The sequence below is a fragment of the Pongo pygmaeus genome, chromosome X, assembly GCF_028885625.2.
Source record: "Pongo pygmaeus isolate AG05252 chromosome X, NHGRI_mPonPyg2-v2.0_pri, whole genome shotgun sequence".
NCBI classification, from domain to species: domain Eukaryota; kingdom Metazoa; phylum Chordata; class Mammalia; order Primates; family Hominidae; genus Pongo; species Pongo pygmaeus.
Window position 1 is genome coordinate 159,160,854 of NC_072396.2, and position 25,622 is coordinate 159,186,475.

At 49.5% G+C, this 25,622-nt stretch overlaps 1 protein-coding gene across 4 annotated transcripts in view; it reads right to left on the reverse strand.

Annotated features, from left to right (window-relative positions):
* The window catches only part of TEX28 (testis expressed 28), a 26,574-nt gene extending 1,073 nt beyond the window's left edge, over positions 1-25,501 (reverse strand). Inside the window, exons 1-4 of one of the 4 annotated variants that reach the window (XM_054471532.1) lie at positions 25,196-25,389; positions 22,402-22,504; positions 17,516-18,243; positions 126-261 (exon numbers count right to left, since the gene is read on the reverse strand). In XM_054471532.1, coding sequence (XP_054327507.1) covers positions 126-261; positions 17,516-18,243; positions 22,402-22,504; positions 25,196-25,353 — 1,125 coding nt within the window. In that variant the 5' untranslated portion in view covers positions 25,354-25,389. Of the gene's footprint in view, positions 1-125; positions 262-17,515; positions 18,244-22,401; positions 22,505-23,396; positions 23,511-25,195; positions 25,390-25,421 lie in introns of those variants that run through there. The other 3 variants (XM_054471535.1, XM_054471534.1, XM_054471533.1) reach the window with 3 other exon arrangements.
* Between the last annotated feature and the right edge of the window lie 121 nt (positions 25,502-25,622).

Genomic DNA, 25,622 nt, shown 5'->3' on the forward strand with positions numbered 1-25,622 from the left:
TGTGGCCATTGAACCCTCAGGAGGGAGCAGCTCGAGGACCCGTGTCTTGCTTTGGTTTGGGGGTATCAGAATAGATTCGCTCATCCCTCCAGTCTTCTCACAAGGCTCCCCCAGGAGGTTCTCACCCATATTTCCTTGGCCCTCTCATAGGATAGATAGGCCATTCTCTCTTCGCTGCAGGCCAGATTGTGTTTGAGGTTGTAAATCCCATTCAGCTGTCCCTGCAGGCGACCATTCACCTGTTCTTCCATCAATGCCTGCCTTGGGAGCAAAAGAGAAAGTAAGATTCCTTCAGTATCTCGCCCAGAGCTCATGCCAACAGCGAGCGGTCCTGACCTAGACTAGATTTGGGTTCAGCTTCTGCCTTCCTCCTCCCTCCCCAGGCTCTAGGGGAAGCCTGCCTCCCACTCCAGGTCTGCCTGGGAACACCCCAAACATACACCAGCCACACGCACACCAATATTCATATATATTTTGTATGTAGTTACTCTTTTGTAACAGCTTTACAAAAATAGCCACAGACTAGAAGTTGTAGAAATGACAGTGTGAACTATCTGTGTGTGCTCTTCTGTTCCGCAAATCCCCCAGGACCAGTGTTGAGCACGAAGTCTAGCCTGCAGTTTAGCCTGCAGTTACGCTATAGAAACATGGTGACTACAAGGATTGAAAAGTCACAAAAGACCACAGATTCCAGTACAATTCCATTAGTTACGAAATGTCCAGAATAGGCAAATCCATAGAGACAGAAAGCAGATTAGTGGGTGCCAGGGGCTGGGGATGGGGGATGGGCAGTGGCTGCTAATGAGTACAGGGTTGCTTTGGGGCTGGTGAAAATATTGTAGGACCGGGCACGGTGGCTCACGCCTGTAATCCCAGCACTTTGGGAGGCCGAGGCGGGCGGATCACGAGGTCAGGAGATCGAGACCATCCTGGCTAACACGGTGAAACCCCATCTCTACTAAAAATACAAAAAAAATTAGCCAGGCATGGTGGCGGACGCCTGTAGTCCCAGCTACTCGGGAGGCTGAGGCAGGAGAATGGCGTGAACCCGGGAGGCAGAGCTTGCAGTGAGCAGAGTTCACACCACTGCACTCCAGCCTGGGTGACAGAGCGAGACTCCGTCTCAAAAAAAAAAAGAGAATATTGTGGAATTAGATAGTGGTGATGGTTGAACAACTCTGTGAATATACTAAAAACCAGGGAATTGTATACTTTAAATTGGTGAATTTTATGGGATGTGAATTATATCTCAATAGAGCTGTTATTTAAACAAAAAGAGAAAAGTGAATCATGGCAATAGTTGTGCAACTCGGTACATTTACTAAAAACCATTGAAATGTAGTTAAAATGGTGCATTTTATAATATGTAAATTATATCTCAATAGAGCTGTTAAAAAACCACAAGCAGGCCAGGTGCAGTGGTTCACAGCTGCAATCCCAGCGCTTTGGGAGGCCAAGGCAAGGGGAATGTTTGAGGCCAGGAGGAATTCAAGACCAGCCTGGACAACACAGTGAGACCCTGTCTCTACAAAAATAATTTTTAAATATCCGGGTGTGGTGGCATGCGCCTGTAGTCTCAGCTACTCTGGAGGCTGAGGCAGGAGGACCTCTTGAGTCCAGGAGTTCGAGGCTGCAGTGAGCTGCCATCACGCCACTGCACTCCAGCCTGGGCAGCAGAGTGAGACCCCATCTCTAAAAGAAAACAATCACTACCTGTTGTGTATATAATTATATAAGTAGTAAAAGTATAAAACCATGCGTGGAAAAGATAAGCACCCAAATGAGAATGGCGAGGCCAGTATAGCGAGGCCAGAATAGCAAGGAAGGGAGATGGTGCTGGAAAGGGGTAATGAGGGCTTCAACTGAATATTTTAAAGTTTTATTTCCTAAAAAAATAAGATTTGAAGTGAATATGGCAAATGTTAAGATTTCAGAAAGCTGGGGCTGTTAATTATGTTATCCTGTACATTTTCCCTTTGCTTGAAATACTTCATAATTTAAAAACTTCTATGAAGTTCCCCTTTTGGCACCACAAAGAACAGGCCAGAAGGACAGAGGCCAGGGGGCCAGTGAGGGGGCTCTGGCACCACCGCTTACGTAGAAGAGAGAAGGCACCGGAGCGTGATGGAACCCATAGACTGGCAGGGCTGCCGCCCCAGGAGGCCCAGGAGGGTGGCGGCAGGCCTCAGGTGCAGGAGGTCTAAACGGTGGTGCTGACAGAGATGGGGAAAACAGTGACGACTTCTATTCGGTCCCACTCCAAGGACTTGACCAACACCCACATGGAGAAATCCCCTGGGCACTGAATAAGCTGACAGCTCATTTGTTGAAAGCCAACTTGTCAAAAGCCAGTTCCTCGCAGCATTTCAAGGAATATTCCATTTGTCTCTGCCCCAGGTCCCTGTTAAGAAGAGAGTCGGTGGACAACATGGACTAGGCTACTGCTCACAGAGAGGGGGAGTGGGTCGGCAGGATGGTCACCCCGAAAATAGATTCCTCATTACTGTCTTTCCATTTACATGAATGATCTAGCTGTGAGAACATTCAAGATTTTAACTGTCCTCGGGAATATGAAGTCAATCTTCATCAACGTATTGGTAAAGATACATGAAGATATTCTTCAATGCATTCTTGAAGAGTCTGTTCAGATGTTAGTAAACAATATTTTCATAAGGATATTCTCTCAGTCTCCCCTTCTCTCTGGCCCCCATCTCCTGGCCCTCTGGCAGCCGCGCTCCCTTCTCTTCCTTGGTCAAGGACCCCTCTCTCTCCACCTCCTACAGTCACAGAGGCAAATGGACAACTCTGGAGAATGCTCTTATGAAGAAAGAACGATGACCAGTCAACCCAGACACCCTCAAGACAGACCAAAGGTGTTAAGACCACCCTCTCCAACACAAAGTGTTCTAAACTTTATTGTTTTTTTCAAAATAATGTGGTTTTTTTTTTGTTTTTTTTTTTTTTTTTTTTGAGACGGGTCTCCTTCTGTTTGCCCAGGCTGGAGTGCAGTGGCACGATCTTGGCTTGCTGCAACCTCCGCCTCCCGGGTTCAAGTGATTTTCCTGCCTCGGCCTCCTGAGTAGCTGGGACTACAGGTATGCGCCATCATGCCGGGCTAATTTTTTGTACTTTTAGTAGAGACAGGGTTTCACCATGTTGGCCAGGCTGGTCTCCAACTCCTGACCTCAGGTGACCCGCCTGCCTCAGCCTCCCAAAGTGCTGAGATTACAGGCGTGAGCCATTGGGCCCAGCCAGAGAGAGTATATTCTTGATCATTTCTGAGAATTTGCTTTTGGCAAATTGAGCTAGAGCTTAATCATGGCCCGCAACTTGGAGGAAAAGTCTGAGATGGAGAAACAGCTGTAGGAGGGGTCAATAGCCCGGGTGCAATCGGTGCATGTGGCCAGGATGGATGAGCTCGCTCTGAGCAAATGTGCCAAAGCAAGGGGCCCTGGGGAGCTGGGGGAAGAGCCAACAAAACAAGCCAAAGCGGGAGGAAAATCACCAGGACGGCTCACACAGGAACCCAGAGGATGTAGGGATACAGTGGAAAGGTTGAACACACATGTAACTGGGGCCTTAGAAGGGGAGAAATGAGAGACTAGGGCAGAGTCACTATTTGAAAATATAATGGCTGAAAATGTCCAAAATTGACAAAAGACATCGAGCCATAAACCCAAGTAGCAATGCGAAGCCCAAGCAGGATGAATGCAAAGAAGATCACACCAAGGGGAGAGTCAGCTGCACAAAAAAGAAGAGAGAAAGAAAATCACCCTAAACATCATCATAGCAAAACCACTAAACAACAAAGAAAAACAAAAGATCTTAAAAGGAGCCTGAGGAAAACAAAACTGTGATCCGAGGAGCAACAAGAAGACTGGCAGCTGCCTTTTCAACAGAAACCATGCAAGTCAGAAGGGAATGATTTGTTCAAAATGCTTATTATTTCCAAAAATTAAGTGCCAACTTAGAATTCTATGTCCAGCAAAAAATATCCTTCAGGGCCGGGCGTGGTGGCTCCCAAAGCACTTTGGGAGGCCGAGGCAGGCGGATCACGAGGTCAGGAGTTCAAGACCGGCCTGGCCAACATGGTGAAACCCCGTCTCTACTAAAAATACAAAAATTAGCCGAGCGTGGTGGCACATGCCTGTAATCCCAGCTACTCAGGAGGCTGAGGCAGGGGAATCGCTTGAACCTGGGAGGCAGAGGTGCAGTGAGCTGAGATCTCACCATTGTACTCCAACCTGGGCGACAGGGTGAGACTCCGTCTCAAAAAAAAAAAAAAAAAAATTCCTTCAGAAATAAAAAGGAATGATGGCATGTGTGAGGCAATAAGGTGGCAGTGACTGCATATTTAACATTGTGGACTTGTTTTAAAACATTTTTGGTATGGGATTTAGGCTATGTTAACAAAATGATCCATATTTCAGGTTCACACTGAAATATTTACAGATGAACTGATATAATGTCTGTGCTTTGCTTCAACACAATAGAGATGAGAGGAACCAGTTCAGAGAGCAGATCAGACCTTAGGTCAGACCTCCTCAGAGATCCAAAGATGCAGGATGCTCTGACATGGAGGAGAAGTCGGGGAAAAAATGGAAGTTCTTGTGCCTTCAAGTTAACGTGACCCGAGCCTGCAACAAAGGCCTAAGCAGATACCTTGAGGAAAGTCAGCCCGAGACTGGATCCCTGGGGCTGAGAGGTCACAGAGCAACACTGAAGCCTCTAGTAACCAACCATAGCCTGTTATCTCCGAGCCTTGTCTGAAAGCGAAACATACCAGAACACTCTTGGGACAGAGGAGCTAGGGTCTGGATGCCCCCAAGGACCTGGTGTCCAGAAGGGAAAGAAAAGCATGGAGACCTGGCATATTCACTTCAGGGCGTTTTCAATATGACAGGAGGCTATAAGAAAATTTCACGACTGCCGACTTGTGGATACAGCCAGAAATACAAAGCAAGAGTGAAAGTTTTGCCTACTCGGCACCTGAGCAGCTTCTTTTTTATTCAATTTTTATTGAGGTAAATTTCATGTAACATAAAATGAATTATTTTAAGGTGAACAATTCAGTGGCATTTAGCACATGTGGTGTTGTGCAACCACCATGGCTATTAATAGTTCCAAGACATTGGCCGGCTGCAGTCACGCCTGTAATCCCAGCACTTTGGGAGGCCAAGGCAGGCGGATCAGGAGGTCAAGAGATCAAGACCATCCTGGCCAACATGGTGAAACCCCGTCTCTACTAAAAATACAAAAATTAGCTGGGCGTGGTGGTGCGTGCCTGTAGTCCCAGCTACTCGGGACGCTGAGGCAGGAGAATCACTTGAACCTGGGAGGCAGAGGTTGCAGTGAGCCGAGATCACGCCACTGCACTCCAGCCTGGTGACAGAGCGAGACTCTGCCTCAAAAAAAAAAAAAAAAAAAAAATTGTTCCAAGACATTTTCATCACCCCCTCGAAAAAATACTATTTAGCAGTCACTCCCCATTCCCCATCACCCCAGTCCCTGGCAACCACCAATCTGCTTTCTGACTTGAGTAGCTTCTTATCTCTGAACCTCTACCAGCAATTGATGAATGAGAGATGGACAAGACCATCAGATATGTGGAGACGGTCCTAGAGAAGCTGCTAGAAAATGACAGACAACCAGAGTAAGGGGTAGTGGGCACTGTAATGCTGTGGAGAGGAGAGGGCAGCAGGAATGACAAACCCAGGAGGCACTGACTCAGGGGAAGAAGAGGAAGGCAGGGTCAGGTCGAGATCTTGGCCAAATCCCTGAGCTCATCAACCTAGGGTGCTCCATTGATGAATTTATCAAGAGTCATTGGCCGGGAGTGGTGGCTCACGCCTGTAATCACAGCACTTTGGGAGGCCAAGGCAGGTGGATCATTTGAGATTAGGAGTTGGAGACCAGCCTGGCCAACATGATGAAACCTCTCGGGCTCAAGCGATCCTCCTGTCTCAGCCTCCCATGTAGCAGGGACTACAGGCATGTGCCACCAAGTCCGGTTAATACTTTTAAATTTTTTTACAGAGATATGGTCTCACTTTGTTACCCAAGCTGGTCTCAAACTCCTGGGCTCAAGCAATCCTCCTGCCTCGACCTCCCAAAGCACTGGGATTACAGCCATAAGCCACCACATCTGGCCCAATTTTTCTTTACAATCTTTCAAGGACTTAGTTTGCAGATACGAAGCAGAAAGGAATTGTAAATTCAGTTCCATCAGCATCTACTTGGGGCTTACACACAAGTATTAATTAATTCTCACAACAGTTCCAACAATAGTGGGATCATTATTACCTCCATGTTACAGATGTGGAAACTGAGGACTGCAAACTTGAAGCACCTCGTCCAAGGTAATTCAGTAAATACCTGACAGAGAGGAGGCTGGGCCAGGCCTAAATCCAGAATCAGCCCTCCTGACCCTGCCCTGATGCTCCCGAGACACAGCAGATAGAGTTCTGACATACATGGAGGAGGGAGGCAGCCCAGAGGGCGAGCTGGGTCCCTTCGGGAAGGGAGGAAAGGAAGCATCCAGACGGATCCATGAAACAGGTACTCACAGAACAGCCATCATGTGCCAACATGTCTTTGGGCAGTCACTCAGACACAGTGGCCTAACTGAATGTGCTGATATTCTGACGAGAACAATACAACACAAATGAATACCTACACAAGGGAGAGCAGTTTAGGCGGTGAGTGCTGTGAGAAAGGAAAAAGTAGGGGAGTGACAAAGACTGGTCCAGAGTATATAAACAGCTCTGACAACTCAACAATAAAGACACTCCAAGTTGAAAACAAGCCAAAAACTTATTGGCTGATAAGCACATGGAAAGGGGTTCAGCATCATTAATCATCAGAGACAGGGTCACACACCCACTGGTTTCATGGGCTAGTGTGTCCGGAATTGGTGGGTTCTTGGTCTTACTGACTTCAAGAATGAAGCCGCGGACCCTCGCGGTCAGTGTTACAGCTCTTAAGGTGGAACGTCTGGAGTTTGTTCCTTCATGATGTTCGGATGTGTTCGGAGTTTCTTCCTTCTGGTGGGTTCGTAGTCTCGCTGGCTCAGCAGTGAAGCTGCAGACCTTCGCGGTGAGTGTTACAGCTCTTAAGGCAGGGTGTCTGGAATTGTTCGTTCCTCCTGGTGGGCTCGTAGTCTCGCTGGCTCAGGAGTGAAGCTGCAGATTTTCACGGTGAGTGTTACAGCTCATAAAAGCAGCATGGACCCAAAGAGTGAGCAGTAGCAAGATTTATTGCAAAGAGCGAAAGAACAAAGCTTCCACAGTGTGGAGGGGACCGGAGCAGGTTGCCAATGCTGGCTCGGGCAGCCTGCTTTTATTCTCTTATCTGGCCCCACCCACATCCTGCTGATTGGTAGAGCCAAGTGGCCTGTTTTGACAGGGCGCTGATTGGTGCGTTTACAATCCCTGAGCTAGATACAAAGGTTCTCCATGTCCCCATCAGATTACTTAGATACAGAGTTTCGACACACAGGTTCTCTAAGGCCCCACCAGAGCAGCTAGATACAGAGTATCGATTGGTGCGCTCACAAACCTTGAGCTAAACACAGGGTGCTGATTGGTGTGTTTACAAACCTTGAGCTAGATACAGAGTGCCGATTGGTGTATTTACAATCCCTGAGCTAGACATAAAGGTTCTCCAAGGCCCCATCAGAGCAGCTAGCTACAGAGCGTCGATTGGTGCACTCACAAACCTTCAGCTAAACACAGGGTGCTGATTGGTGTGTTTACAAACCTTGAGCTAGATACAGAGTGCCGTTTGGTGTGTTTACAATCCCTGAGCTAGACATAAAGGTTCTCCAAGGCCCCACCAGAGCAGCTAGCTACAGAGTGTCGATTGGTGCACTCACAAACCTTGAGCTGAATACAGGGTGCCGATTGGTGTGTTTACAAACCCTGAGCTAGACATAAAGGTTCTCCAAGGCCCCACCAGAGCAGCTAGCTACAGAGTGTCGATTGGTGCACTCACAAACCTTGAGCTAAACACAAGGTGCTGATTGGTGTGTTTACAAACCTTGAGCTAGATACAGAGTGCCGATTGGTGTGTTTACAATCCCTGAGCTAGATATAAAGACTCTCCACGTCCTCACCAGACTCAGGAGTCCAGCTGGCTTTACCTAGTGGATCCCGCACCGGGGCTGCAGGTGGAGCTGCCTGCCAGTCCCGCGCCGTGCGCTCGCACTCCTCAGCCCTTGGGCAGTCGATGGGACTGGGCGCCGTGGAGCAGGGGGCGGCGCTCGTTGGGGAGGCTCGGGCTGCGCAGGAACCCACGGAGGCGGGGGAAGGCTCAGGCATGGCGGGCTGCAGTCCCGAGGCCTGCCCCGCGGGAAGGCAGCTAAGGCCCGGCGAGAAATCATCGAGCACAGCGCCGGTGGGCTGGCACTGCTGGGGAACCCAGTACACGCTCCGCAGCCGCTGGCCCGGGTGCTAAGTCCCTCATTGCCCGGGGCCGGCAGGGCCGGCCGGCTGCTCTGAGTGCAGGGCCCGCCAAGCTCACGCCCATCCGGAACTCCAGCTGGCCCGCAAGCGCCGCACGCAACCCCGGTTCCCGCCCGGTTCCCGCTCGCGCCTCTCCCTCCACACCTCCCTGCAAGCTGAGGGAGTGGGCTCCGGCCTTGGCCAGCCCAGAAAGGGGCTCCCACAGTGCAGCGGTGGGCTGAAGGGCTCCTCAAGTGCCACCAAAATGGTAGCCCAGACAGAGGAGGTGCCGAGAGCGAGCGAGGGCTGTGAGGACTGCCAGCACGCTGTCACCTCTCACTAGGATAGTGGTTCTCAACCAGGGGCAATTTGCCGCCCCCCCCAAGGGACATTTGGCAACCTCTGGAGAGACATTTCTGGTTGTTACAAATAGGTGGGGCACGGTAGGCTAAAATTGCCCCCCAGGCTGGGCACGGTGGCTCACATCTGTAACCCCAGCACTTTGTGAGGCTGTGGTGGGCAGATTGCCTGAGCTCAGGAGTTCAAGACCACCCTGGGCAACAGGGTGAAACCCCGTCTCTATTAAAAATACAAAAAATTAGCTGGGTGTGGTGGCACGTGCTTGTAGTCCCAGCTACTTGGGAGGCTGAGTCAGGAGAATTGCTTGAACCCAGGAGGCGGAGGTTGCAGTGAGCCAAGGTCGTGCCACTGCACTCCAGCCTGGGCGACAGAGCGAGACTCTGTCTAAAAAAGAAAAAAAAAGAGCCCCCCCCGCAAAAGATATCTATGTCATAATCCTTGGAAACTGTGAATGTTACCTTCTATGACCAAAAAAGGGGGCTTTCCAGAAGTGGTGAGTTTAAGGGTATTGAGATGCAAAGATTATCCTAGATTATCCTGGTGGCCCTAAATGCAATCACACGTATGAGAGAGAGGCAAAAGGACATTAGACACGCACAGACGAGAATGTCATGTGAAGACAGAACACAGGTTTGAAGATGCTGGCCTTCAGAACTGGAATGATGTGGCCACAAAATTAAGGAATTTGGCAGCCACCAGAAACTGGAAGAGGCAAAGATCAGTTTGTCCCCTAGAGCCTCCAATGAGAGTGTGTCCTCGCCTGATTTCAGCCCAGTGAAACTGATTTCAGCCTTCTAGCGTCCAGGACTGTGAGAGAATAACTTTCTATTATTTTAAGCCATGAAGTTGGGGGCAATTCGTCACGGCAGCATCAGGAAATTAATTCACGGCACCACTGGCACCAAGTTAAGTGGAGACCAGGGATGCTGCTCATCATCCTAGAATGTACAGGACAGACCCGCACAACAGAGAATCATTTGGTCCAAAATGTCGACAGTGCCAAGGTTGAGAGAACATGGGCTAGGGTGATGAAATCTTGGAGTCTAATTTCACCAAGCTGTGGCTGAACTTAAGAGGCTGAAATTTAAAAGACTGATCTTGCCAAACGTTGGCAACTGGAACTCTTATACACTCCTAGCGGGACTGTAAAATGGTATAGCCATGTCGGAAAACAGTTCCTCTTTTTTTTTTTTGAGATGGAGTTTCACTCGTTGTCCAGGCTGGAGTGCAAGGGCACGATCTCGGCTCACCACAACCTCCGCCTCCTGAGTTCAAGCGATTCTCCTGCGTCAGCCTCCCGAGTAGCTGGGATTAGAGGCATGTGCCACCACGCCTGGCTAATTTTGTATTTTTAGTAGAGACAGGGTTTACTCCATGTTGGTCAGGCTGGTCTCGAACTCCCGATCTCAGGTGATCCACCCGCCTCAGCCTCCCAAAGTGCTGGGATTACAGGGGTGAGCCACCGCGCCTGGCCTTCCTCTTTCTTAAAAAGTTAAGCATACTGCTATGGTGTACATGTCCCCCCCCAAACTCATGTTGAAATTTAATGGCCATGTGATGGTGTTAAGGGGTGGGACTGGTAAGAGGCGATTAATATTAATATTGTTATCATGAAAGTTTGGCCCCCGCTCGCTCTCTCACGCCCTCTTGCCCTTCTGCCTTCTGCCATAGGATGATGCAGTACAAAGGTCCTCACCAGCTGCCAGCGCCTTGACATTGAACTTCCTTTCTTTATAAACTACCCAGCCTGCGGTACTCTGTTACAGCAACAGAAAGTGGGACTAAGACACATGACACTTCCCTGTTACCTAGCAATTCCATATATGAAAGCATATGTTCACAGAAAGACTTGTGCGAGAACGTTCATAGCAGCTTTATTCAGTCGCCCCAACTGGCAGCGGACCAGGGCATAAGCAACCTGCGGCGTCTCCATGCAATGGAAGGCTGCCAAGCAATACGAAGCCATGAGCTACTCACTCACACAGCTTGGGTGGATCTCAAAACAATTCCACGGAGCGAAAGCAGCCAGACGCAAAGCACTGCGTGCCGTGCGATTCCACTTACATGAAGTTCAAGAGGAGACGAAGCTAGAGTGACAGAAACCAGAATAGTGGCCAATTATGGGAGACGGGCATTCACTGGAAGAGGGCGTTGAGGGTACTTTCTGGGGTGGTGGCAAAGCTCTTTATTGGGATTTTAGTTGCCCAGGTGTAAACCTTTGTCAAAACTTGTTAAACTGTATGCCTAAACTTAAATGCAATTTCACTGTATAAAATTTACCTCAAAAAGGCCAGGCGTGGTGGCTCACTCCTGTAATCCCAGCACTTTGGGAGGCTGAGGCAGGTGGATCACCTGAGGACAGGAGTTCGAGACCAGCCTGACCAACATGGAGAAACCCCATCTCTACTAAAAACACAAAATTAGCCAGGCGTGGTGGTGCATGCCTCTAATCCCAGCTACTCGGGAGGCTGACGCAGGAGAATCGCTTGAACTCAGGAGGCGGAGGTTGCGGTGAGCCGAGATTGCGCCATTGCACTCCAGTCTGGGCAACAAGAGCAAAACTCCATCTAAAAAAACAAAAAACAAAAAACTTTACTTCAAAAAACCCCGCTTCCAAAAGGATAAAAGAAGAGGCCATTTGAACGTGGTAGCCTGGGAAGTCCCTTTGAGGAGAGGACATCAGAGCAGAGCCTAAAGGACAAGCTGAGTGTGGGAGTTTCCTGTGGCTGCAGTCACAAAGCGTTACAAACTTTGAGTGGCTTTCCCAGCAGAGATGGCCTCTCTCCTGGCTGGGGGGGTCCAGCAGTCCGAGAGGAAGGCGCAGGCGGGGTGGGCTCCTGCCGAGGACCGAGAAGGCACCTCCGCTCGGGGCCTCTGTCCCAGCTTCTGCTCTGCTGCCCATCTGCGGGCTTCCTTGGCTTCTGCCACGGCAGGTCGGCCTCAGCCTCTGTCTCCACACGGCGCTCTCCCTCTGGGTGTGTCCATGTCTCCGTCTCCCCTTTCCGTCAGGACACAGGTCACATTGCATTAGGGCCCACCCCTCTGCAGAATGACCTCATCCAAATCTAACTCATCACGTCCGCAACGACCCTGTTTCCAAATAAGCCGGTTCCTTGTCACCAAGTGGAGCCTTCAATGAGTTGATGCCAAGGGAGGTCTAGGGAACTAGAAATGGGTAAGAAGCAATGTCCTCCAGCCAGGTGTGGTGGCTCACACCTGTAACCCCAGCACTTTGAGAGGCCGAGGCGGGTGGATCACTTCAGGTCAGGAGGTCGAGACCCCTGGTCAACATGGCGAAACCCCATCTCTACTGAAAAATACAAAAAGTAGCCAGGCATGCTGGTGGGTGCCTGTAATCCCAGCTACTCGGGAGGCTGAGGCAGGAGAATCGCTTGAACCGGGGAGGCGGAGGTTGCAGTGAGCCGAGATCGTGCCACTGCACTCCAGCCTGGGGGACAGAGTGAGACTCCATCTCATAAAAAAGAAAAAAAAAAGAAGCAATGTGCTCCTCACAGTCGGGTTTTCTCCTAGGACCATTTTACTCATCCAACAAAGAACAAAGATGTCCCAGCAACCCATCTACCCCAGGCATTGACCACTAGGGCTACAAAGGTGAAGGAGGAGGGTGGGGCTGGGCAGGCTGGGACTGGCTGTGGACCCCAGAGAGTAAAGACGGTTTTGCTGGCACCACACCCCCAACTCCAGGACTTGTCCATGCCCTGTCTACGGGGCCAAGCCTGAAACCTGACTGCCTTTCACCATCAAGCAGAAGTCAGCTGTGCATCCTGTAAGAGAGGGGGAAGGACCCCCAAGACCCTCCCAGAGCCCCCTGGCTCATTAGGAGGCTAGAGGGGGTCTCCTGCAACTCTCCATGCAAGGTGCCCAGATGAGACCCGGCCAGTCGAGACTTTTACTTGAAGGCTCCCCATGCCTTCCTTGGGTGCCATCTCTTCTACCAATGAACATTTTCTGAGTTTCTCAAGCCTTCTTTCCTCCTGACCCACGGAGAAACTGAGGGACCGGGGCCTTCTGGTCCCCCAGGAGACTGGCTTGTGCTGAGGAGACAGGCCGCTCACTGTGCATCTTCTTGGAGATCTGAAGCTCCTCCTATTTCCACAAGAAAGAAAGAGAAGCTTGGCAAAGACCCTTCCATCCAGAATCATCAAGTTCGCGACGCCCGTGCTTCTCCTCAGCACACAGAGGGGAGAGTTACCAGGGGCCTCAAGCAACTCCAGCGGAAGCAGTCACAGTCCTTCCAGGACCCAGGAATGTCCTCTGCAAGGACCCACAAACCCAGACCTCATGAAGGAGCAGACCCCAGGGCCACTAGCCCAGCCCCAAGCCTCCTGAGTCTAATTGTTGCTGTGATAGAGACCCTGCACTTTGCAGAATCAAAAAGAATATATTGTGGGGTGTTTTTTTTTTTTACCACAATCAATTAAAAAATGCATTAAAAAGTAAGAACTGTCCAGGCACAGTGGCTCACATCTGTAACCCCAGTACTTGGGGAGGCTGTGGCCAGGTGTTCAAGACCAGCCTGGGCAACGTAGCAAGATCCCATCTCTACAAATAATAATAATTTTTAAAAAGTTAGCCAGGCATGGTGGCACATGCTTTTTACTCCCAGCTACTCGGGAGGCTGAGGCAGGAAGATCGCCTGAGCCCAGGAGTTCAAGGCTGTAGTGAACTATGATTGCATGCAGCCTGGGCAACAGAGTCCCTGAAGAAAAAGAAAGAAAGAGAGAGATGGAAAGAAAGAGAGAGAGAAAGAAAAAGAAAAAAGAAAGAAAGAAAGAACTGTTGCCTATCCAAAGACTCAGGAAAAATAAAAAAGAAAGCCAGCCCTCATAATGAGATACCACTTCACAGTCACATCTGTTAGAAAAAAAAAGGATAACAACAAATGTTGGCAAGGATATGAGGCAACTGGAAGCCTTCTGCATTGCTGGTGGGAAGATGGAGCGGCGCGGCTGCTGTGGGAAGACTCCTCTAAACGTTACACCTGGAGTCACCACAGGGTCCAGCAATTCTACTCCTGATTATAGACCCCAAAGAATTGAAAACTGGTGTTCAAACAAATGGCATGTATGTGAGTGTTCAGGACAGGGCTTCTCACAATAGCCAAAAGGTGGAAACAACTCAAATCTCCATCCACTGATGGACAGATAAACAAAATGTGGTCTACCCATGCACTGGAATATTAGTCCGCTGTCAAGGGAATGAAGTACTGATACGTGCTACAACATTAGTGAACCTTGAAAACAGTGAAAGAAGCTAGACACAAAAGCCCACATATTGTATGGTCTCATTTATATGAAAAGTCCAGAAGAGGCAAACCCATGGAGACAGAAAGCAGATTAGGGAACGCCTGGAGCCGAGGCTAGGAGTGACCGCGTAGTGAGTCTGGAGGTCTCCTTCTGGGGTGATGAGAATGTTAGACAACTGGACAGAGGTGATGGTTGAACCACACTGCAGATGTACTTAATGCACTGAATTACATGCTTCCAAATGGTTAATTTCACATTGTGTGAAATTATGTGAATTCTACATCAATTTTTTTAAGTAAGCCCTTGTCATAAATGCGTTTAAGACAGTTGCTGCCTCAGCATCCAACTTTAGCAGTTGTACCCTGTCACCTTTGCCCTAGATAACACCCCTCCCTCCCTGTCATGTGATTGTTTGCGATATAGCCCACGTGGTCCTCGCCTCACTGACCCAAAACCCAACACATCCCACGGCTGCTGACCACGATAAGACCTAATGCTCAACCCCAGAGTCATGTAAATCAGTTTCCTCCTTTGTGCATGTTTTCTTTAAACCAGCCAATCCACAACCCCCGCAGGAAAGCCTGTGGGATCACTTCACACCCTGTGACCTTAATACAGGCACAGCCCCGGAAGCTTCCCCGCCCTTCCGTTCTGGGCTTCGCTCTTGCACAGCTGATGAGCTCAATCAGCTCCCTGCTGCCTCCAGACTTCCCCTCTGCCTCCCATCAGCACACCTAACGTCTCTTCGATCCGAGTCATACATTTCTTTTTTCCGTTTTTTTTTTTTTTTTTTTGGTTTGTTTGTTTGTTTTTTTGACACAGGGTCTCGCTCTGTCACCCAGAATGGAGTGCAGTGATGCAATCATGACTCACTGCAGCCTCAACCTCCCAGGCTCAAGGGATCCCCGCTCCCGCTCAGCCTCCTGAGTAGCTGTGACTACAGGCACGCGCCATCACGCCCAGCTAATTTTTTGATTTTTTTTTTGTAGATAACAGGTCTCACTATGTTGCCCAGGCTGGTCTCAAACTCCTGAGCTCAAGCAATCTGCCCTCCTCAACCTCCCAAAGTGCTAGGATTACAGGCGTGAGCCCCCACACCCAGCCCATTTCTGCTGTTTCATGCATTTTCGTGTGCCTCCTCATTGCGGCTCCCCTGACACACACATCCGAACCTAACTTTCCCACGGGTCAGGGATCTCCTAGAAACTGGGTATCTCGGCTATGGCCACTCTCAGTAGAGACATGCCAAGACCAAATTAAAAAGAAACCATAATGATAAAAACCACAACAACTCTCTTGAAAGCAAACGGATTTAACTGTGATAAACGGCACAGGACTTGCAGTATGGATTCTCAGTTTCTGATGCACCAGAGGGGACGCAACAGTCACAGGGAGCCTGGCTGGTTGAAACACTTCTGTGTCCAGCTCATGTAAAAGTTTTGAAGAAGATTTTACGGAAGTATATGTTTTTAAAATGCCATGAATTCCTGTGTCCCCTGCATCTAACTTAGCCACACAGCCAGGGTGTGGTGAAATGCTCTCAGGTCCGCACCTAGCAGCCATGTAGCCTGCTTGTGCCTCTGTGAGACTCTGCTTCCCCAACCATAAAGTAGGCGTCTGAGGGCCAAAGAACAATGCTGCTTAACCTGGTGCCCCAGCTCAGTTACGAGCCCGTGACAACAGTGAAAAATCATCATCAGCCCTTTCTCCTCCTAGTAAGTTTGGGCCCTGCAGACCTGCTTTTCTGCTCACGATGAACATTAGTAAGGGTAGGCTCGCTGCTGCAGCAAACAACCAGAAATCCCATGTCACAGTCCAATGGGGGTTACTGGGTCAGAAGTGCAGGCTTCTAGAATTTGCAGCAAAAGTCTGAGAGGGGGAGAGACAGAGGTATTGCCCTGCTCCCTGGTAGTCACCCCTGTATCAAGAGGGGGTGAAAGACTCAGATTTGAGAGGGGTTAAGAGTTTACCTGAGCACAGCATTCTCATTGGCCCCTATGGCTTGGAAACATACGGGGAAGTTTGTAACTGCCACCAAGCTCTGCTGTTGCTTAATAGAAAGCTGACCGGGTAAGTGTGATTTTGACAAAAGGGTCTTTGATGCTCCCAAGATTTTAGATTTTGTTGCCATGTCCTATGAAAATAATGTCCTAGAGACGCCTGTGACTCTGACTAGTCATCTCATTGATAGTGGTTGCCCTGTAATATTCTTTGATTGTCCCTTAACAGATTCTTAGGCCATGTAAACGCTGGCAAGATTTCCCTGGGGAAACTAAAGAGGATGATTCCCACACGCCTCTTCCCCTGCATCAGGCACTAAAAGGACTGAGGAGTTCTTCTTTTCATGCTAATGCTGAGAATCTTGGCTCACCTAAGGGAATCACTGCCTCCCTAGCCAGGACGCTGGAGGGACTGGCGTTAATTAGCCACAGACTGCAGCGAGGGGGACAGAATGTGGCACCCCCTGAGGGCCCATGGAAACCCAGAGAACGGTCCCAGTAGGAATGGAGAGAATCCATTGAGAGATTGGGTTTGCCTTCTTTTTTTTTTTTTTTTTTTTTTTTTTTCCAATTGGTAGGCCCTAGCCTTATCTTAGAGGGAAAGAAAATCGAGCTAGGGCAGGGTGAGGTGGCTCACACCTGTAATCCCGGCACTTTGGGAGGCTGAGGCAGGCGGATCACGAGGTCAATAGATTGAGACCATCCTGGTCAACATGGTGAAACCCCGCCTGTACTAAAAATACAAAAAATAGCCGGATGTGCTGGTGCACGCCTGTAGTCCCAGCTACTCGGGGGCCTGAGGCAGGAGAATCGCTTGAACCCGGGAGGTGAAGGTTGCAGTGGGCCGAGATCGTGCCACTGCACTCCAGCCTGGCGACAGAGTGAGACTCCATCTCAAAAGAAAAAAAAAGAAAAACAAAATCGAGCTACTGCACGGTGCAGAGAAAGCATTCACCAGAAGGCGGTCGTTTTTGAAATAAGTATCTGAGACCCAACCTGTGCCCCAGCTCAGCTAGGAGCACGTGTGAAGAGACCAGAGCTGGCGAGGCGACTCCGGTCCTGACTCCCACCTTCCCAGCCAACTGGGACCAAAGGACGCCATCTCCCTAACTAGTGCCACGTGTCTACCGGACTCTTGCCACCCCCATGTTGTCTCCTGCCACCACAGGGTCAGGGCCAGCCGCTGTGCTGCTGCAACCACCTGGCAGGGGTGGCCAAGCTGGAGCATTTTCGCCAGCAAGGGTCAAGGCAGGTGTGGGACTGCAGGGAGAGGGCTGGCTCGCCCCACTGCAGGGCCCAGTCGCTAAGAGAAGCATGGACCTGCTCTTCCAACTGGCCCCTCACCCTGGCTCTCCAGGCTGCTGTCCTGGCTTCCTTTCACCCTCCCGTAGGTGGCTCCTGGGAGCGGTTCCTCCTCTGCTTCCAGTCCCCAAAGCCAAGGCCTTACCTACACTTCTCCTCCTGAAGGGACTCCAGCAACAGCTGCAGGTCAGTCAGAGACCTCTCCTTTAGGCTGTGATAGGACTCCTGGAGGCTGATGTGGAACCTCTTGGCTTCTTCCAGCTCTTCCTTTACCTTCTGCAACAGCAGGTTTTGTTGCTGGGCCACATCCTCTGTCTCTAAGCGCGTCCCCTGCTGTAAGCTCTGGAAGCGACTCTCCAAGGTGAAGGGTCTGCTGGCATCAGGCAGGTTGACGGGCCCGTCTTCCCCACCTGGCTTGGGGAGCTCTGAAAGCAGGGCCTTCTCGCTGGGTGGCTCACAGTTGGCTGGGTCGCTTTCTGCCATCAGCAGTAAGCCCTTGGGCCTGCAGCCTTCCTCCAGCTGCTGGAGCGGCTGGTGACACTGGCGGAGCCTGTGCTCGATCCGGGCGATGGTGGCAGAGGCGCGCTGGTTCACCTTCTCAAAGGCCTGCCGGATGTGCGGCACCTGGTGCCGGTCTGCTTTGGATACCAGCTTGAGGTAGCTCATAGTGTTGCCATCCCGACTGGCCTTCTCCACTCTCAGCTGCTCTGAGAGGTAGAGGATGCGGTGCCTGACACTATCCTGTAAGTTGTGGGCTAGGCCCCCATCTGAGAGGCTGGAAGGGCCACTGGGGCCGTCTTCGCTGGATGACAGGGACCTGCATGAAGGCACATTGCGGAGGAGGGTTGCGCTGGGGCTCCTGGTGTGTTCCGCCTACATTGGGAAACAAGAAATCACAATACGGTGCTCTGTGAGCCGCAAAGTGTGGGAGAATTGGACACGTTATGACTCCATAAAACACTTCCACATATGCATGGATACTTACACATGCAAGATTTGTGCATTCAAGATGGGCCCGACACAGACTGAGGAGGTGATGCTCATCTTCAGGGCCCCCCTCCCCTCCTTTTGAGCATCTGACTCCTTGCTCTACATATGTGCCTCACTAAGACCCACAGGTGGCCAGACTCCCTTCTATTTCTGCCTGTTTTTGCACTGCACTCCTATTTTCTCTTCCACAAATTACCAATTGTGGCTCTCATTTATAAAGAACTGTTCTTGTAAAGTATGGAATAAACTTATTTCCGTTAACCCTTACAGCTTGCTGTATTGCTACTCCCAGGGAGACAGGAAAGGTTAGGCAGAGAGATTTGCCTCCTAACAGGTTCATTCATTCATCCAATCATTCATTCAACACATATTTTTTGAGTGCCTACCATGTGGTACAGAAGCCAGATACATTCCTGGATCTCATACAGCTGACAGTCTACGACAGAAAATTCTATTGTAACACAAAAGAATGAGTCTCTCACATGGTGAGGGGGTTAACATTGCCTTTGACAAAGAACCCAGTTCAAATCCTGGCTCTACCACTCTGAGACCTTGAGCAAGTTAATAAACTGCTCTGAGGCTCAGTTTTCTTACCTCTAAAATAAAGATGGCAAGAGCAGCATAGCTGGAACGCAGCCCACCAGAGCAAGGAGCTAGGAGAGGGAGGTGGGGGGCAGCTCAGGTGCAGCCTCTGTTCCGTTTCTACTTTTTTTTTTTTTTTTGAGACGGAGTCTCACTCTGTCACCCAGGCTGGAGTGCAGTGGTGCAATCTCGGCTCACTACAACCTTCGCCTCCCAGGTTTAAGCAATTCTCATGCCTCAGCCTCCCGAGTAGCTGGGATTACAGGTGTGCATCACCACACCCAGCTAATTTTTGTATTGTTAGTAGAGACAGGGTTTCACCATGTTGACCAGGCTGGTTTCCAACTCCTGACCTCAAGTGATCCTCCCGCCTCAGCCTCCCAAAGAGTGCTGGGATTACAGGTGTGAGCCACTGCATCTGGCCTATACCTCAATTTTTAAAGCGCAAAGTGATACCACTATGTACCCAGTAGATTGGTCAAATTCAGACAGACTAACAACAATAAGAGTTGGCAAGGATATAGAGCAACAGGAACTCTCAATCATTACTGGTGGGAAGCAAATTTGTGCTACAGCCACCTTAGAAAACCACTTGACAGTATCACAAAGTTGAAGATACGCATACCAAATGATCCGGCAACTGCATTCATAGGCAATATTCCCAGGAAGCAAGTACACTGATGTTCTCAATATCCAACAACTAGCAACAAACCACCTGCCCAGAAAGTGTAAGTAAACTGTAATATATGCAACAACATACTACTGTACAGCAATGAGAATGAACTACAGCCTTGAAAAACATGAATGCATTTCACAAGCATAATGTTGAACAAAAGAAACCAGACAGAAAATCCATACTATATATGGTTCCATTTACATAAATTCCAAGAGCAGGCAAAACTAAACAATATTGTGTAGGGATGACTACACAGGCAGGAGAGCATGAAGAGCAGCATGGATGTTGGCAACAGAAACCCCAGGACGGTGGTTCCCACTAGAGCGGGAGAAAGGGATTATGATTGGGGTGACTGTGGAGGCTGGGGTGCCTGGCCTGAGTAGTGGTTAAATGTGTGTTCACCTTATCGTTATTTCTTAAAACATACATCAATGTTTTCTGCACCTTTATATACATATGCCAGATTTCACAGTTTTCAAACTATTTAAATGTTCAATATATGCCAGGTGTGGTGGCTCATGCCTGTAATCCCAGCACTTTGGGAGGCCAAGGCGGGCGAATCACTTGAGGTCAGGAGTTCAAGACCAGTCTGGCCAACATGGTGAAACCCCGTCTATACAAAATACAAAAAAAAAAAAAAAAAAAATGCCTGGCACGGTGGCTCACACCTGTAATTCCAGCACTTTGGGAGGCCGAGGCGGGCGGATCACCTGAGGTCGAGAGTTCGAGACCAGCCTGACCAACACGGAGAAACCCCATCTCTACTAAAAATACAAAATTAGCCAGGCGTGGTGGCGCATGCCTGTAATGCCAGCTACTCGGGAGGCTGAGGCAGGAGAATCGCTTGAACCCGGGAGGCAGAGGTTGCGGTGAGCCGAGATCGTGCCATTGTACTCTAGCCTGGGCAAGAGTGAAACTTCATCTCAAAAATAAATAAATAAAATAAAATAAAATAAAATAAAAATACAAAAATTACTCAGGCGTGGTGGCACACACCTGTAATCTCAGCTACTCGGGAGGCTGAGGTGGGAGAATCACTTGAACCCGGGAGGCAGAGGTTGCAGTGAACCAAGATTATGCCACTGTACTCCAGCCTGGGTGGCACAGTGAGACCTTGTCTCAAAAATTAAATAAATGAGGCCGGGCGTGGTGGTTCATGCCTGTAATCTCAGCACTTTGGGAGGCCAAGGTGGGCAGACCACTTGAGGTCAGAAGTTCGAGACCAGCCTGAGCAACATGATGAAACCCCATCTCTACTAAAAATACAAAAATTAGCCAGGCGTGGTGGCACACGCCTGTAGTCCCAGCTACTTGGGAGGCTGAGGCAGGAGAATCGCTTGAACACAGGAGGCAGAAGTTGCAGTGAGCTGAGATCGCGCCACTGCACTCCAGCCTGGGCGGTAGAGTGAGACTCCGTCTCAAAAAAAAAAAATAATAATAATAATAAATAATAAATTTAAAAAAGTTCAATTGATGGATTTAATGGCAGATTTGATATGGTTGGAGAGACTGTTGGTAAATTGTACAGAGGAACTAAAGAAAGTATCCAGGCCGGGCGTGGTGGCTCACACGCCTGTAATCCCAGCATTTTGGGAGGCCAAGGCGGGTGGATCACCTGACGTCAGGAGTTTGAGGCCAACCTGACCAACACGGTGAAACCCTGTCTCCACTAAAAAATACAGAAAATTAACTGGGCATGGTGGCAGGCACCTGTAATCCCAGCTACTTGGGAGGCTGAGGCAGGAGAATCGCTTGAACCCAGGAGGCAGAGGTTGCAGTGAGCCGAGATCGCGCCACTGCACTCCAACCTGGGCAACAAGAGCAAAACTCCATCTCAAAAAAGAAAGAAAGAAAGAGAGAGAAAAGAAAAGAAAGGAAAAAAGTATCCAGAATGCAGCACAGAGGCACAAAAAAATAGAAAACTTGAAAAATAGAAGACATGGAAGGTAGCATGAGTAGGTCTAACAAAAATCCAATTGTCACACCAGAGAGAGAAGACAGAGAGAATGAAGCAGCAGCAATATATATACATTTTTCTTTTTTTTTTTTTAATTGAAATGGAGTCACACTCTGTCGCCTAGGCTGGAGTGCCGTGGCACAATCTCAGCTCACTGCCAACCTCTGCTGCCCGGGTTCAAGCACTTCTCGTGCCTCAGCCTCCCAAGTAGCTGGGACTACAGGCGGGTGCCATCACAGCTAGCTAATTCTTTTGTATTTTTAGTAGAGATGGGGTTTCATCATGTTGGCAAGACTGTTCTCGAACTCTCAACCTCAGGTGATCCACCCACCTCGGCCTCCCAAAGTGCTGGGATTACAGGCATGAGCCACTACGACCGGCCACAGCAGCAACATTTTAAGAGATAACTCCCTAAGAACTTTCCAGAACTGAAGAAAGACACAAATTCACAAATTCAAGAAGCCCAATAAATCCTAAGCAGGGAAGACAGAAATAGGTCCACACCTAGACACGAGATTTGTCGCCCAGGCCGGAGTGCAGTGGCGTGATCTCTGCTCACTGCAACCTCTGCCTCCCGGATTCAAGCGATTCTCCTGTCTCAGCCTCCCAAGTAGCTGGTATTACAGGCGCCCGCCACCATGCCCAGCTAATTTTTGTATTTTTAGTAGAGACAGTGTTTCACCATGTTGGCCAGGCTGGTCTGGAACTCCTGACCTCAAATGATCTGCCCGCCTCGGCCTCCCAAAGTGCTGGGATTACAAGCATGAGCCACCGCCCCCAGCCGACACAAGATGTTAAAAGCAGCCAGAGGAAAAAAGCTGATTACCTTTAAAACCATGACTTTTAGACTGCAGGCTGCCTTCTCAATAACATCAATGCAATCCAGAAGATAGTTGACTGATATCTTCGAGATATCACTGAGAGAATAACTGTCAGAGAGAAAAAAATAGGTCACATTCAAAGAATCAGAAGTCAGAATGGCTTCAGACTTCAGCAACAGCATGGGGAACTAGAAGACAATGAAGTGCTGGCCGGGCACGGTGGCTCGCACCTGTAATCTCAGCACTCTGGGAAGCCCAGGCAGGCGGATCACTTGAAGTCAAGAGTTTGAGACCAGCCTGGCCAACGTGAGGAAACTCTATCTCTATTAAAAATACAAAAATTAGCCGGGCATAGTGGTGAGCGCCTGTAATCCCAGCTACTCGGGAGGCTGAGGCAAGAGAATCGCTTGAACCCAAGAGGTTGCAGTGAGCCAAGATCACTCCCCTGTACTCCAGCCTGGGCGACAGAGCAAGACTGTCTCAAAAAAAAAAAAAAAAAAAAAAAAGACAATGAAGTGCTGCCTTCGAAATTCTGAGGGAAAAATGATTTCCCAGCCTAAAATTCTACACCCCAACTGTCAACTGTGGGGTTAGACTAAAAACATTTTTAGACATGAAGGAGTTCAATACACCACTGACAAATGTAAGAATTCAACAACTGTTTAGAAAGCAAGTCTTGCCAGGGCAGTGGTGTGCACCTGTGGTCCCAGCTACTCAGGATGCTGAGGCAGGAGGATTACTTGTGCCCAGCAAGTAGAGGCTGCAGTGACCTGTGACTGTGCTACTGCCCTCCAACCTGGGTGACAGAGTGAGACCTTGTCTCAAAAAGAAAAAAAAAAAGGGGGCCGGGCGTGGTGGCTCACACCTGTAATCCCAGCAGTTTGGGAGGCCAAGGCGGGTGGATCACTTGAGGTCAGGAGTTTGAGACCATCATGGTCAACACTGTGAAACACTGTCTCTACTAAAAATACAAAAATTAGCCGGGCATGGTGGCACACACCTGTAATCCCAGCTACTGGGGAGGCTGAGGCAGGAGAATTGCTTGAGCCGGGGAGACAGAGGTTGCAGTGAGCCGAGACTGCGCCACTGCACTCCAGCCTGACTGACAGAGTGAGATTGTCTCAAAAAAAAAAAAAAAAAAGTAATCACTAGAAAAGAAGCTACATATGTACATAACATCCAAATAACCAAGGGGAGAAAAAAATGGGACTTGATTAATCAAAAAAAAAAAAATGAAAGAAAGGGGGAGCAAAAAAAAAACAAGGGCTGGGTGTGCTGGCTCATGCCTGTAATCCCAGCACTTTGGAAGCCAAGGTGGGTGGATCTCTTGAGCCCAGGAGGTCGAGACCAGCCTGGGCAACATGGCGAAACCCCTGTCTCTATTAAAAAAAAATTAACACAAAAATTATCCTGGAGTGGTGGTGCACACCTGTAGTCCCAGCTACCCAGGAGGCTGAGACGGGAGGATCGCTTGATCCCGGGGATGTCGAGGCTGCTGTGATCGCACCACTGCCCTCCAGCCGGGGTGGCAGACTGAGACCCCATCTCAAAAAATAAATAAATAAAAGCAAACAAGAAAAAAAAAGGCTTGAAATATATCTGATAGATAAAGGGCTAATCAACACAATATATAAAGAACTGCAAATCAGTAAAGTAAGAGCAAATAACCCAATATAAAGACATTAAAGGGTAGCCACGGACATCTCAGACAAGACGAAAAACGAAAGGCAGTAAACGTATGAAAAAACGTGTAATTGCAAGGTGATCCGGGAATAGTAAGCAAAAAGCAACGATTAAATATTATTTTCTCATCCACCAGAACCGCAAACATTAAAAAGCCTAACAATGTCCAGGGCTGGCGAGAATGTGGCAGAAGGCGATGTCACATACCCTTTCAATGGGAATCTGAACAGGTTCAGGGTTTTTTTTTTTTTATCGCAATTAGGTGGCCTGTTAAATTTTTTTTCTTGAGACAGAGTTTTGCTCTTGTTGCCCAGGCTGGAGTGCAATGGCTCGATCTTGGCTCACCGCAACCTCGACCTCCCAGGTACAAGTGATTCTCCTGTCTCAGCCTCCCAAGTAGCTCGGAGAACAAGTATGCGCCACTACGCCCAGCTAATTTTTTTGTATTTAGTAGAAACGGGGTTTCACCACATTAGGCTGGTCGGGAACTCCTGACCTCAGGTGATCCACCCACCTTGGCCTCCCAAAGTGCTGGGATTACAGGCGTGTGTGCCACTGTGCCCAGCCACTTTTTTTTTTTTTTTTTTTTTTAGACGGAGTCTTGCTCTGTCGCCCAGGCTGGAGTGCAGTGGCGCCATCTCGGCTCACTGCAACCTCCGCCTCCCGGATTCAAGCGATTCTCCTGCCTCAGATTCCCAGTAGCTGGGATTACAGGTGCCCATCAGCGCCTGGCGTGGTGGCTCACACCTGTAATCCCAACACTGTGGGAGGCCAAGGTGGGCAGATCACCTGAGGTCAGGAGTTCGAGACCAACCTGGCCAACACGGTGAAACCCCGTCTCTACTAAAAATACAAAAAATTAGCCAGGTGTGGTGGCGGATGCCTGTAATCCCAGCTATTTGGGAGGCTGAGGCAGGAGAATCGCTTGAACCGGGAGGCAGAGGTTGCAATGAGCTAAGATCGAGCCACTGCACTCCAGCCTGGGCGACAGGGCGAGACTCTGTCTCAAAAAAAAAAAAAAAAAATGTAAACACACATTCCCTTTAACCCAGCAGAACATGGGAACCCAAGGGCATTCAGCCTGTGGCGCGACCAGGCGGCCTGACTTGAGCTCACGTAGAAATTCGGCATTTTTGAACCAAGAGACAGCAATTGGGATCCCGAATGTCTGGACTTGGGCACGGCGCTGTGGAGCTGGCGCCGTTGGAAGCCATGCTAGTTCTGGGTCGGTAGGTCACCTCAGAGGTGGGGAGAAGGTTCTCTGAGACCGACATGGGGGCTAGTGCTGGCACCACTGGACATGGAGCATTTCAGACAGAAGGCGAGCACATTCCCTAGTTACCAGGGTTCACTCAAGTCAGTCACGTCACAGGCTGGCAATGGGCTAACCCCTCCTCAACAATCACACGGGGTTTGCCTCATAGAATGTTCTAGAAAAGAAAAGGAGGCTGGCGCAGGGGCCAACCGTCTCAGAACCCTGAGCACTGCCCCACCCCCACCCCCACCCCGCCCGCCACAGCCCAGGCTGTTGTGGGGGAGGGGT